Raw genomic sequence first — 13,803 nt, 5'->3', positions numbered from 1 at the left:
GGAAAAACCTGTCAGTTTACGCCTTTCCTCCTCTGCCTCTTCTACCCAAGGTCCTCCTAAAAGTCAGACAAGAGAAGCCAAGGATTATATTAATTGCCCCGGACTGGCCCCGCCAATACTGGTACCCAATCCTAAGGAACTTGTCTCAATACCCAGCTTGGACCTTGCCTCAAAGACCACAACTACTGTCTCAGCAAAACAGTCAGATACTGCACAATCAACTACAGACTCTGAGCCTGGCAGCATGGCTAATCATGTAATCATACCAACGACACCTCTCAGTAAAGCTGTGATGGATGTCATTTTGGAAGCCAGAAGGCCTAGTACTAGAAAATCTTATGATGACAAATGGAAGAGATTTTGTGCTTGGAATCGAGCACAAGGAACTGATACAGCAGAACCACATATTTCTCAGGTATTACAATACTTAACTGAGATGCTTGACAAAGGCCTATCTTTCTCATCAATCAAAATCCATGTTGTATATCTTGGCTTTTCCCGGTTAGGGGTTGCCACAGTGGAACTCCGGCCCGCTGATGATTGGCAGTAGATTTTTACGTACCGAGTTGCCAGCCGTGATGCACAACCTTCAACGAAGGTACGCCCATTCACGCATGTCTCCACACATAAGACGCTTGAGCTGAGAATCGAACAGGACAACGTCTTACTGTGAGGCGACAAAGCTACCGCAGCACCACCACCACAGTTACACTCCATACCTCTGCCATTTCGGTTCATTACAATACAGAGCCACCAATCTTTTCTCATCCCTTACTAAAGCAGTATCTTAGGGGAGCCAAAAACCTAAGGCCTCCTAGAAGAGCACCATTACCCGCATGGGACCTCAGTTATGTGTTGGAAAAGCTCACCCTGCCTCCATTTGAACCAGCTGCTATCGCTGACATACAGCTCATCATGGAAGACAGTTCTGCTACTAGCAATTACTTCAGCAAGAAGGGTTTCAGAGCTACAGGCCCTCATGGCTGTAGAGCCTTTTATCATATTTTACCCAGACAGTATATCTGAGGACAAATCCTACTTTTATGCCTAAGGTGGTTTCCAGTGTGGCTCTTAACCAACCAATTCATCTGCCAACATTTTACCCAAATCCGCAGAACAAAGGGGAGAATTCTGCATTCCTTGGACGTACACAGACAGCTAAGATTCTACTTGAGCAGGACAAAAGCTCTAAGAAAAACTGAGCAAATACTAGTGTCATATGCTGCAGGATCAGAACGAGAGGCTATCTCAAAACAGACAATTTCAAAGTGGATAAGCCACTGCATCCGTTTCTGCTACTCACACCATGGTAAACCCGTGCCCAAGGGCATTAGATCTCATTCCACCAGAGCTGCAGCTACTTCGGCAGCCTTTCTCAGAGGAGTACCAACCAAAGGCATTCTAGAGGCTGCTACTTGGGGTTCTGTTCACACCTTTATAAAGCATTACCATTTGCCTGTCTACACTATGTCCAGGGCAGGCTTTGCCACTGCAGTGCTGCAGGGCCTTATAGCCGCACCTAATGCTGTTTAGCTCCAGCCTCCCAACCATAGCTTTGGAATTCTACCCAAATGTAATGACTGCAACAGTGAAACACAAAGAACATAGTACAGTTGTGTACACTTACCATAAATGTAGATGATATTGTATTCACTGTTGCAGTCCAGGTTACCCTCCCGCCATCCCCCTGTCATTCTACAGTTTTTCTTTCCTTCTCTATCTTCTACAACCTATGTGGTGTATTTGATGAAGGTAAAGTTTATATTGATGCATGTATATATATATATATATATATATATATATATATATATATATATATATATATATATATAATACTGCTACCTTTTTGGGGGCACCTGACATCGGGGGCAAGAAAAACTAAAGAAAATGGCGTTGGCTGCATGTTTTTTTTACCCCTGACGTCATGGAAGAGAAGATGGCAACCGACGCAGGACCCAAGACTTTGGAATTCAGGCCGACTGATGGCAACCTGCCAGCAGATTACCCAAATGTAATGACTGCAACAATGAATACACTCGAACATCTACATTTATGGTAAGTGTACACAACTGTACTTTTTGTCACCATATTTTGTTTGGAAGTCAAAGCAATTGAGGTTATATTTAAAATAAACTGGAGCATCTTCATGATGGAACCAGACGTGTTGGAGAAGTTGGGTAATTCACCATCTTTTATTTACAGGAAGGACAGGAACTTGAAACGGATCTTAGAAATGGAACCCCAGCCCTGTAGTATATCTGGTGATACATTTAAATGTGCAAACTGTAACTATTGCAGATATATAGCAACAGGGACAGAATTCACAACAGGTTCCTTTAAGGTAAAAACTAAGGGTAGATTTAACTGTAACTCTAAATCTGTTGTCTACCTGGCTAGTTGTGTAGCCTGTCCAGCATATTATGTTGGTACGACGGACAGAAAACTAAGAGAGAGGATTTATGAGCACACATACCATATTAGAAAAAAGTCACCTAACGCATTGGCAAGGCATTGTGCTGAACACCCAACACACCACTTTCACTTTGGAGTGATTTGTCAGGTTACTGTTAATCTAAAAGGGGGTCCTTATCTAATTGTGGAAAGACAGGAGTTGATTTGGCAACTGCGTCTCAACTCTCAAAACCCCCCAGGTTTGAATGAAGTCACTTCCATTGCCTGTATTCTGAAATTAAAGAGCCTAATGCGCTAGACAAGTCTTTTGTCCAAGTCTTTTCAACAGCTCTATTTGTAGTTGAGTAAAAGAATGCAGGTTTTTCGCTTCATGTTTTAAATCTTTCTAAAAATGTCTCATCTTGCATCTAAGCTTGCTTCACCCTTGTTGGTGATTTGTGAAAGCATTACAGTTGAGTCAGTCAACACTGGTTAAAGTTGAAATTGCAGTCTCTTATTCTATTTTATTTTAATTTGAGTGCAGCGTTCTTTTAGTCCACTTGGAGCGCTCTTGTAACTCATAACAATGTGTATATAAATATTTACATTAATATATATATTTCCATAGTTTTTTCATAATTTATCACATATTTTAAGAGTTACACTCTGTCCACCTAAATGCAGTGATTTAATATGTCTTTATTTGTGCACAAAAGCAGCAATACATTTTTGTTCTTTACAGGTTTTCACAGTTGCTGTTTTTGTATTTGACTTGTGGCTGATGTCATGTGTCCAAGCTTAATTACTTATGCAATACCATTAAAGTGAGCACTTGTGCTACTGTTGTAGGTCTGAAGAAGTCTTCTAAATTAAGACAAAAAGCACTTAACCTTTTATTTTGTATCATACTGATGTCCTTCAAGGATGCATCTGCAGTCATAACAAATGGGTTGTCCTGCCTCAGGCAGCCCTTCGGTCGGCCGGATTCCAAAGTCTGGGTCTGGCCTCGGCTGATGTCGCACTTTCCCCGACGTCAGCACTTCTGGGGTATAAAGGCATCAGCCAACGCCATTTTCCTCAGTCTTTCTTGCCGCGCGGTGCCCGAAGCAGAAGCTGTTCGCAAGTGCCGGTCGGTGAGATCCAGAGATTTCAGCTACCGAAGACTTCGAAAAAAGCTAAGTACCCCGTTGGGGACTCTTTCTTGCCTCAGCCGATGTCAGAAAAACTAAATAATTGTTTAACTTGTGGGAAACAAATACTTCATAAGGATTTCCATTCTTACTGTCTTCCTTGCTTAGGCCCAGACCACGACGTATCAGCTTGTTTAGCCTGTGCCTCCTTCAACCGACGGACTCTTAGACGTCGGTTGGAGTTTGCAGAAGAATTTTTTGGAGCTGATTTTGCATATAAAATGCCGTCGGAGACTCCGACTACGCATATGGCCAAAAAACGCAAGGAAAAGGACCGACGCCCGCGGTTTCGGCTGAAACCACGGCTAGGCCTACGAGTGTCTCGGTTTCGGCTGAAACAGAGTCCTCTGTTCTTACTACGACCGAAACCATACCTCCGACAACCGAGGCCAGAGAGGCCCCGGCTGAGTCGGCTACAGATTTCCCTACCGAAGCTAGTGCTCAAGAATGGTCTGACACCATTCCTTTGGACATTTCTACTCCTGCACGTGGGGCAGCTAGACCCCCAGCTTCTATGTCTATTAAGGCCTTCTCCAGGGCTAAAGCTGCCAAACTTTCAAAAGCTTTGCCTGCCAAATCTACTTCTCAGAGGCCTTCCTCAAGTTCTCAGATTCTCAGTCTTGCTGAGGACCTTATATCCTTAATTAGGGGTTCCCAACCTCACCCAGACAGGGCCTCCCAACCTCCACCAGACAAAAGGCCCAGGACTGATCCCTCTGAACCTCTCTCCTCTGATTACTCCTCCGATGGATCTGATCATTCAGACCAACAGGAAGGGGCCTACTCGCCTTATGAGGATTCAGATGCAGAAGATTCTGTTCCTTCGGCCTCCCCTCCTGAAGAATTTTCCTTTGGGGAAACTTTGCACTACATGAGGGAGCACTTTCAATGGCAGGGTCAGGATTTTTCTGATTCTAGAATAAGATTAAGGACATTTCTGCATTTGCCCCAGCATAGGCCCTTGGCCATACCACCTGTTCTAACTGTAATTGATGATGTGTATAATGATTTCAGTTCTGCCCCTGATTCTCTTCCCCCGGCCCCTGCCAAACCTGACAGATATTACAGGGTCCCGGATTCTCACTTCCACCTCTATAAAGCCCATGCTGCAGACCAAGAAACTATTTCTCAGGGCCCAAAAGGAGTTGCAGCTGCTACTGCCAAAAATCCCCTACCCTCTGAAAGAGAGTCTAGAGCATTGGAGAGATGGAGTAAAAAGGTTTATACATCTGCTACTCTTTCTGCCAGGGCATTAAACTGTCAATTTCATATGATACAGTACCAAGAATTTTTGTTAGATCAGCTGAATAAGAAGCTTTCTTCCCCTGAACCTTTAGACCGTAAATCCCTTCAGGATTTGGTACACAATTCTCAGCAGGTCAGTAATCATTTCTTAAAATGTGGCTATGATGCACTGGAGGCTTCATTTAGATCAGCTATGACTGGAGCAGTAATTCGTAGGCATGCCTGGCTAAAAGCAATCCTTGCCAGACCATGTCAAGGCTAAACTCCTTGATGCTCCTATGGAGAAACAAAGTTTATTTGGCTCCCCTGCACAGGAGATTCTAAAGAAAGTGGAAGAAAAAGCAAAATCTGTGCAAACAGTAAAGGAATTTCTGCAGGTCCAACCTCCGAGGTTCAGCAGAAACTGGCCTACAAAGAATTGGTCCTTTCCAGACACCTCCAGAGCACAGAGGGGCAGGAATAGACGCCCTAGAGGCAGAGGTCAATCAAAGGGTGCCTACAGCGGCCGTCAGTGGCAGCCTGCCAACCAGAGGAATAGTACCACAGCTGCAACTACAACCACTACCACAGGACAGACACAATGACTTGACTCTGATTCCGCCTACCAGGGATCAACTGGTAGCTCCCTTGGGCGGAAAGCTGGCTTTATTCTCAAAAAACTGGCATTGCATTACAAAGGACCCATGGACATTGCAGACAATAGACAAAGGATACAGGTTTCACTTCCACACTTTACCAAAAAGAAGCAGAATGCCAAACCTTCCACCAAATCAGAAGGCAGAGGCTTTAAGACAAATCAACAATTTACTTCAGATGAAAGCGATAGAAAGGGTACCATCTATGGAACAAGGCCAAGGATTTTACTCCAGACTATTCCTTGTACCAAGAAAAGAAAACCAATGGAGGCCTATTCTCGACTTGTCCGCACTGAACACATATCTCATTGTGCCAAAATTCAAAATGCTGACCCTACAGCAACTTCTTCCCATGTCGGGCAAGGAGTCTTGGCTGGTTACTCTAGATCTCAAGGAGGCATGCCTGCACGTCCCTATCCGACCAGATTGCAGAAGACACCTCAGATTTCTTGCAGGATCAGAGCATTATCAGTTCTCAGCATTGCCCTTTGGCTTATCTACTGCACCCAGAGTATTCACGAAATGCCTGGCATCAGTAATTGCACATTGCAGACTTCAGGGAATTCAAATTTACCCATACCTGGACGACTGCCTAATACAAGCAGACAACAAGACAAAATTGTTAAAGGACTTGGCCTATGTCATACACCTGCTACAGGCCTTGGGATACACAGTCAACATCCAAAAGTCAAGACTAGTGCCATCCTAAAGGATAACCTTTTTGGGTGCGGATCTGGATACAATCACTCAGATGGCTTTTCTCACAGAAGAAAAACAAAAACAACTTCCAGATTATTTCATGACTTTGACAAGACAAACTCAGCTTACTGCAAGGAAAGTCCTGCAGGCCCTGGGTTTCATGGCATCCTGCATAATCTTGATCCCACATGCCAGGCTGCATATGAGGAAATTACAATGGTACCTAAGGAATGTATGGTCTCAACACAGGCACAGTCTAGAAACCATGATACCAATCATTCTATGCCTTCAAAAGGAATTCCTGTGGTGAGCTCAGGCCTGCCAGTCCAACAGAGGGGTGCCTTTCAACAAACCAAAACCAAGGCAGACCATCACCAAATGTATCCATGGCCTATGGCCTCAAGGACAGCAAAGCATGCACATAAACCAAAAGGAGATGCTGGCAGTGAAGCATGCAATCGAGGCTTTCAAGCCATTCCTCCAGCAAGGACATCTATTGGTAAGGACAGACAACACCACGGTCATGTGGTACATAAACAAACAGGGAGGCACGCATTCCTACCCTCTCTGCCGGATGGCAATGAATCTGTGGAACCTATGCCTGAATCTCAATATCCAGCTACAAAATTTGTACCAGGAAAAGAGAATTCACTAGCAGACAGCTTAAGCAGAACTACCATGGATGCTCACGAATGGAGACTGCATCCAGACATCTTCAAACTCATAAAGAAGTGGGGAATGCCAGAGATAGATCTGTTCGCCTTCCCACTCAACCACCAAATGAAGAAATTCTGCTCAAGGACATACCACCCACAAGCCTGGAGGGTGGACTCTCTCTCATTCAGCTGGAATGCCCTAACAGTATATGCCTTTCCACCTCTCCCATTGATGTACAAGGTTCTGCTGAAGATCAGGGAGGAACAGCCAAAGGTGATAATAATAGCTCCAGACTGGCCAAGACAACACTGGTATCTGCTACTGAGAAGCATGTCTCAGGCGAACTCATGGCCTCTACCCCTATGGCCTCTTCTTCTAACGCAGAACAATTTCAACATACTGCATCCAAACTTGAAAACACTGCAACTAACTGCCTGGAAAATTCCTTAACCAAACCAAACTGTTTTATCTCAGAGGGTCAAGGACATTATCCTGGAGGCTCGCAGACCCTCCACAAGGAAAACATACTCAGCTAAATGGAAGAGATTCCTCATTTGGAGCACATCAAAGGGCACAGATGTCACAGTGGCAAATCTAACACACATCCTAGAATACTTAGCAGAACTGTTCCACAATGGACGGTCTTATTCTTCCATTAAGATTCATGCTTCAGCAATTTCAGCAGAATACAATATGGATCCCCCTATCTTCTCTCACCCTCTTTTCAGACAACTTTTGAGAGGGATCAAAAATGTTAAACCTCCAAGGAGACCCCCTCTACCTGCATGGGATCTCAATTTTGTGCTGGAAAAATTGACACTACCTCCCTTTGAACCAGCAGCATCAGCAGATCTACAGTTTTTATCTTGGAAAACTGCTTTCCTTCTGGCAATCACTTCAGCAAGAAGAGTATCGGAGTTACAGGCATTAATGGCAGTGCAGCCTTTTCTTATTTTCCACCAGGATAGAGTGTCACTGAGAACCAATCCTACCTTCATGCCAAAGGTGGTATCCAGGGTATCCTTGAACCAAGCTATTCATTTGCCTACGTTCTTCCCTAACCCACAGAACAAAGGAGAAAAACTTCTGCACACCTTGGATATACACAGACAATTACGCTACTATCTGGACAGAACTAAAACCAACAGAAAAACTGACCAACTTTTTGTAGCATACGCAATGAGGGTGCAAGGAAGAGCAATTTCCAAACAGACAATTTCAAAATGGATAGGAAATTGCATTCGTTTTGCTACTCCTTTCATAGAAAGGCAGCTCCTGAAAATATCAGGCCTCATTCCACAAGGGCCACAGCCACCACTACAGCTTTCCTACGAGGGGTGGCTACCAAGGACATTTTAGAAGCTGCTACTTGGAGCTCCATGCATACATTTGACAAGCATTGTAATCTTCCTTTATACTCCAGATCGCGAGCAGGGTTTGCAACTGCAGTTCTGCAAGTGATCCTAACTACACCATCCTTCTCTCAGTGCCTCCTCCCCCAGTTTGGCTATGGTATTCTACCCATTTGTTATGACTGCAGATGCATCCTTGAAGGACATAGTACAGTTTTGTACCTACCATAAATGTAGATGTCCGATAGGTATGCATCTGCAGTCAGGATTACCCACCCTCCTTCCCCTCTGTGGTATTCCTAGGGTGCTTACCCCTCTTTCAGCTAGCTGGGGGAATCTATTATGATGTATTTGTTTGTTTGTATATATATATATATATATATATATATATATATATATATATATATTGCTACTGTTTGGAACTTTACAGCATTTATCCAAATTTAGCCTTCCTAGAGGGCACCTGGCATCTGGGGCAAGAAACGCTGAGGAAAATGGCGTCAGCTGATGCCTTTATACCCCAGAAGCTCTGACGTCGGGGAAAGTGCGACATCAGCCGAGGCCAGACCCAGACTTTGGAATCCGGCCGACCAAAGGGCTGCCTGAGGCAGGACAAACCCATTTGTTATGACTGCAGATGCATACCTATCGGACATCTACATTTATGGTAGGTACAAAACTGTACTTTTAGTTGCAAAGTAATAAACCTGTTTTACTTTTTTTCGTTTTGGAGACTGTGTCCTTGAGCCTTGGTTTGTTACCTGAGTTGTCGTTTTGCATAGAACTTACTTTGCTTGGTCATATAAAAAAAAAAAAACATTTTGTAGTTCTACACTTGCTGCATTGCTGTCAGTGTGGAAGCATCCTTTAAAACTGTGTAGTAGTATAAAGCATAATTTAAATCACTTTGAATAGGTATGTTTGTTTCGGCTCATTGGGTTTATTTTGGAAATGTAAGTTGGAACAATTTTCACTTGTGTAATTTTACATGAAGGTATCGAATAGTTACTTTGGAGTACATTGTCATTATTGTTAATGAATTTCTAAAATGTTTTTTCCCAGATTTGTATTACGGTGGGGAAGCTTTTTCAATAGAACAGCCTCAGTCTTTTACTTGTCCTTATTGTGGGAAAATGGGTTTTACAGAAACGTCGCTACAGGAACATGTTACTTCAGAACACGCAGAAACATCAACAGAAGTAGTAAGTGGGAAAGTTTCATATCGCACTTAAAGCATTGTTCACTGCATCATATTTGCAGTGATCCATTTGGAGTCACTATTTCATGTTTTTATGTAATGTGAAATTTGCTGGTACTTTAGGCTGTTTTCTTTGCAGTTTCTCTGCCATGCTAAATGAAAACTTGGTATGAACAGGATGATTAACAGTCAACTGTTTACTTATTTGTAGTTTCTGAAATGCATGTAATTTTTTCCTGTATGATAAAGTAGGTGTCCTCTTGGTGAACTGGAACCGTTTAGAACAAAGAAGAGTAAAGAATATTGAAAATGTGCTTCATCTTTCAACCCTTTTGTCTGTTTGTACTTGTTACTTTTGACTTTGAGGTTAGAACCGAAGATGATGTTTTATTTTAATTATTGTTGCTGTATTCCTTGTGTCTGGGACTTTACCAGTAGGTGTTCTATTTGGCCCTTCCCCATGGTGCAGCATACATGTATTGTAGGGCATGCTCAGTGTACTAGTTGAAAAGTGAATGTACTCCTATGCTGTCTTCACAACATTCTTGCCACAGCATGCATACTCAGACATAATGTTGCTCAGTAGTGCATAGTCCACTGCCATACAATTCCATTGGCACTTGGGCAGATTAATACCTCATTGTGCCCTGCCCCCAGGTGGGGGGGGGGGGGGCTTATGGTATGTTGTCCGAAGATTTAAGAGCAACATATTGCTACCTTCCTTATGTTTATTAAGAAAAGGGCAAAGTGGAGTGTGGTAGGTAGATCCCATATAGATACTACTGTACTAGTTGTATTTTTTTTGTCTTGGTATAGAGCATGTCAGGATTTGTCCTGTCTGCCAATGGTTTGTGTCCAAAACATTCCGAAATAGGTGGTGTACTCTGGGCTTCCACAAGATTAACTGTTTTAGGACATGGCGTGTTCATCCATGTCATCAGTTAGTCCATTTACCTCATTTAAATTTCCACCCAAGAAAAGGCATAGGGATAAAGTGAGGAGAAAGCTGGATGAATATTCTCTGAAATCAGTCTCCCGGATGGTCAGGAGTGACTCATCCCGGTGAGCTGCTTTGCAGCCATCTGGATGCCAGTCTTCCACCCTCTGTTCCTGCCATGACTTTCCTGTTTTTCACCCCCTGACTTCCCAAAAGATAACAAGCAGACCTTCCTTATGTCTGTCTCCCTATATGGAAAGGAATTACAACTGACCTATGCATCTTGAGTATCATCAAATAACAGTACAGACTGCATTGGAACAGCAAAACTTGCCTGTCAGGGATCTTTCAAGTTCCCAAAGGAGAAGATTCCCTCCAGATTTTTTTCTCTAACAAAAAGTGATAGAAGTTGTCCCTGCTCAACTTCAAGGCAGAGACTTCTACTCCAAATGGTTTCTAGTCCACAGAAAGGAATGATCACGGAGGGTCCATGTAAGACCTCTCAAGACTCTGTACTTTCATGAAAGTTCCCAGGTTCAAGGTGTTAAGCTACAGACTTCCTATTTCTTCTGCATGCAGGTGTGCGGTTGGTTACATTGGATCTGAAAGGTGCATATCCCTATTCAGAAAACAGATAGGTGCTTCCTCAGATTTTTTGCTGGGGGATGGCATTTTTAATTTACTTAATTGCTTGTAGGGCTTTCCACAGCACCAAGGGTTTTCAGAAACTGTCTACTGTTAGCTATTGCTTACTGCGGACTGCTTTAGTAATCCAGTGATTACCTGATGTTCTTTGTGTTTCACTGTTGCAGTCGTTACATTTGGGTAATCTGATGGCAGGTTGCCCTCAGTCGGCCTGAATAACAAAGTCTTGGGTCCTGTGTCGGTTGCTCTTTCTTCTTCCATGACATCAGGTCATCAGGGGTATAAAACATGCAGCCGATGCCATTTTAATCAGTCTGTCTTGTCGCACATTGCCCGAAGCAGTTTGCAAGTGCCGGTCGACCGACTCCTGAAATTTTTGTTTTCAGGTTTCAGAACCGAAGTCTTCAAACTAAAGCTAAGTACCCCGTTGGGGAAACTTTTTCTTGCTCTTTACCGATATCAGTAAAAGTTAATTGCATTACTTGTGGGAAGCAAATACCTCATAAGGATTTTCATTTGTACTGTATTCCTTGCCTAGGCCCTGACCACAAAGTGCCTTGCTGTCAGTTTTGTGCCAAATTTAACCGGCGCACTATTAAGCGTCTGTATATTTTTGCTTCTAAATATTTTGGCTCAAGATTTAACTATCCAGAAATGTCGTCGTTTAGCCATCAGACTACCAGAATTCACAAAAAGACAGAGACATACCGTTGAGGTCCAAAACTGACTATGAAGCTTCCCCTAAGCCAGTCAACGGTACTCAGGTGCTTTTGCAGCCCCTGATAACCCGCTACTTTTGATTCGCAGGCCACTACCTAGACCCATGAACCCGGGGATGTCTCTCCCTTAGATGGGTCCGGAGCCATTGAGCAGGCACTGGCTTCTGGGGGTGTTTTCAGGCCTTAAAGATTTGTATATTAAACAGACGCCATCATCAAAAACCAGGCCAAAACCAACTTTTATGTCTAAAAAAAGATGCATGGACCATGTGTTCAGGGCCCTATGCCTAAAAAACAAATTATCAAAATGGCTGAGGATTTAGTTACCTAGATGAGGGGTTCCCACCCACCCCCCTACTGCTAAGAGGCCTAGGCAAGGCACTGATTATGAATCTTCAGATCAGCTTTCCATTTCTTCTGATTCCTCTTCTGATCAGGAATTTTCTATCCCAGCTTATGAGGACTCTGATGCAGAAGAATCCATCCGTTCTGCTTCCCCTCCTGAGGATTTTTCTTTTGGAGAAACTTTGCATACCTTAAGGGAACATTTTCATTGGGAGAGTCAGGATTTTTCAGAATCCAAAAAGAGGCTTGGGGATTTCCTTCTTCCACTGCATAGGCCTTTGGCTATACCTCCTGTTTTAGACATTGTTGATATTTTCTCAGAATCCAGCATGGCTCCTGATTCCCTTCTTCTGGCACCTAGTAAGCCAAACTGATATTACAGGGTTCCAGACTCCCACAAGTTTTTTTTTTAAAACCCTACTACTGACCCTGAAACAATTTCTCAGTGTCCCCAGGGTGTTAAGGCTTCTACTGCTAAAAATCCTACCCCTTCTGCTAGAGACTCCAGGGAGCTGCATAGATGGGGTAAGAAGGTTTACACGTCTGCAATTATGGATTTAAACTGTCAATTTCATATGCTTAAATATCAACGGCATGTCATGGGCTTACTGAAACAGAATATGTTAGTTTTTGACTGTGTGGAAACTAGAGTTACAGGATTTATTGCATTCAGCTGAACAAGTTGGAAAATGTTAAAATTAATAATAAACCTTGATTCCATACTTACTAACCTCCTTTGGAAGTTACTATTCCTTAGTCCCACCCCATAGGGTCTAGCCATAACACTGAAAATCAAATCTTCCGTTGATCCTCCATGCTTCTCATGAAAATGATTAGCCACGGGACTATCTAACCTAACATATCTTATGTCACCCAGATGTTCCATAATTCTCAGTTTGACCTTACGTTTAGTTTGTCCAAAATACCACTTCTGTAATGGACAGTTACAATCAATCACATAAATGACACCAAAGGAATTGGTCAAAATGGTCCATGGCATTATATATGATGCCATTGATCATCTTGCCATCTACCACAGGCATATGCACCTGCATTTGTTATCTCCCTCCTTTTATTCTTACTTAACATCTCTCAAATTCTGGAATCTTCCATAAGAGAACGTAACTTTAATATATCCTTCAAACTATCATCTCTACTTACAATAGGCCACAAGGAATTCACCAAATTTTTAATATTGATGAAAAACCTGAAAACCTATTAACAATGAATATACTGCCCTCTTGTTCAACTAATTTATCATCTGAGAAAAACACCCTCTTGCTTTTTTGCCTCCTAGAACTCCCAAAGGAACCCTTACCATGGTAATCAAGTTTAACCTCTTTTTCCACCTTAATTCTAGCTTCCCTGATCACCTCATGGGAATACCCTCTGGCACATAACTTATGAACACGATTGAATTCAAATTTTAACCTATTCTTTTCCGAAGTGTTACTAGCAATACGCTTAAACTCCCCTACTGGAAGAGACTTAATAAGATGTGAACTATGCATACTTGCTGCATGTAAAAAATTAACAGCCGTGGTTTTATGAAAGGGTTTGTATTGTACCCTTCCATCCAAACAAACATAAAATTCCACATCTAAAAATTGTAATTTTCTACCACCCAAAGTAAAGGTGAAATCCAACCCACATGGATTAATCCTCAGTACAGTGGTAAACTCCTCAAACAAAATTCTAAAAAAAGTTATGTTCTCTTATGGAAGATTCCAGAATTTGAGAGATGTCCAGAAATAATAATAAAAGGAGGGAGATAACAAATGCAGGTGCAT

At 42.7% G+C, this 13,803-nt stretch overlaps 1 protein-coding gene across 4 annotated transcripts in view; it reads left to right on the top strand.

Moving 5' to 3' along the window:
* KCMF1 (potassium channel modulatory factor 1) overlaps window positions 1-13,803 on the top strand; it is a 1,043,135-nt gene that overhangs the window by 550,219 nt on the left and 479,113 nt on the right. For all 4 annotated transcript variants that reach the window (XM_044059692.1, XM_044059694.1, XM_044059693.1 and 1 more), the window contains one exon: window positions 9,232-9,371. In XM_044059692.1, coding sequence (XP_043915627.1) covers window positions 9,232-9,371 — 140 coding nt within the window. The remainder of the gene's footprint in view (window positions 1-9,231; window positions 9,372-13,803) is intronic.

This window comes from Protopterus annectens, chromosome 17.part0 (genome assembly GCF_019279795.1).
Source record: "Protopterus annectens isolate FY-2018-M chromosome 17.part0, PAN1.0, whole genome shotgun sequence".
NCBI lineage: Eukaryota > Metazoa > Chordata > Ceratodontiformes > Protopteridae > Protopterus > Protopterus annectens.
Note: the sequence above shows the minus strand (reverse complement) of the source record. Positions and strands in the feature narration are given on the sequence as shown.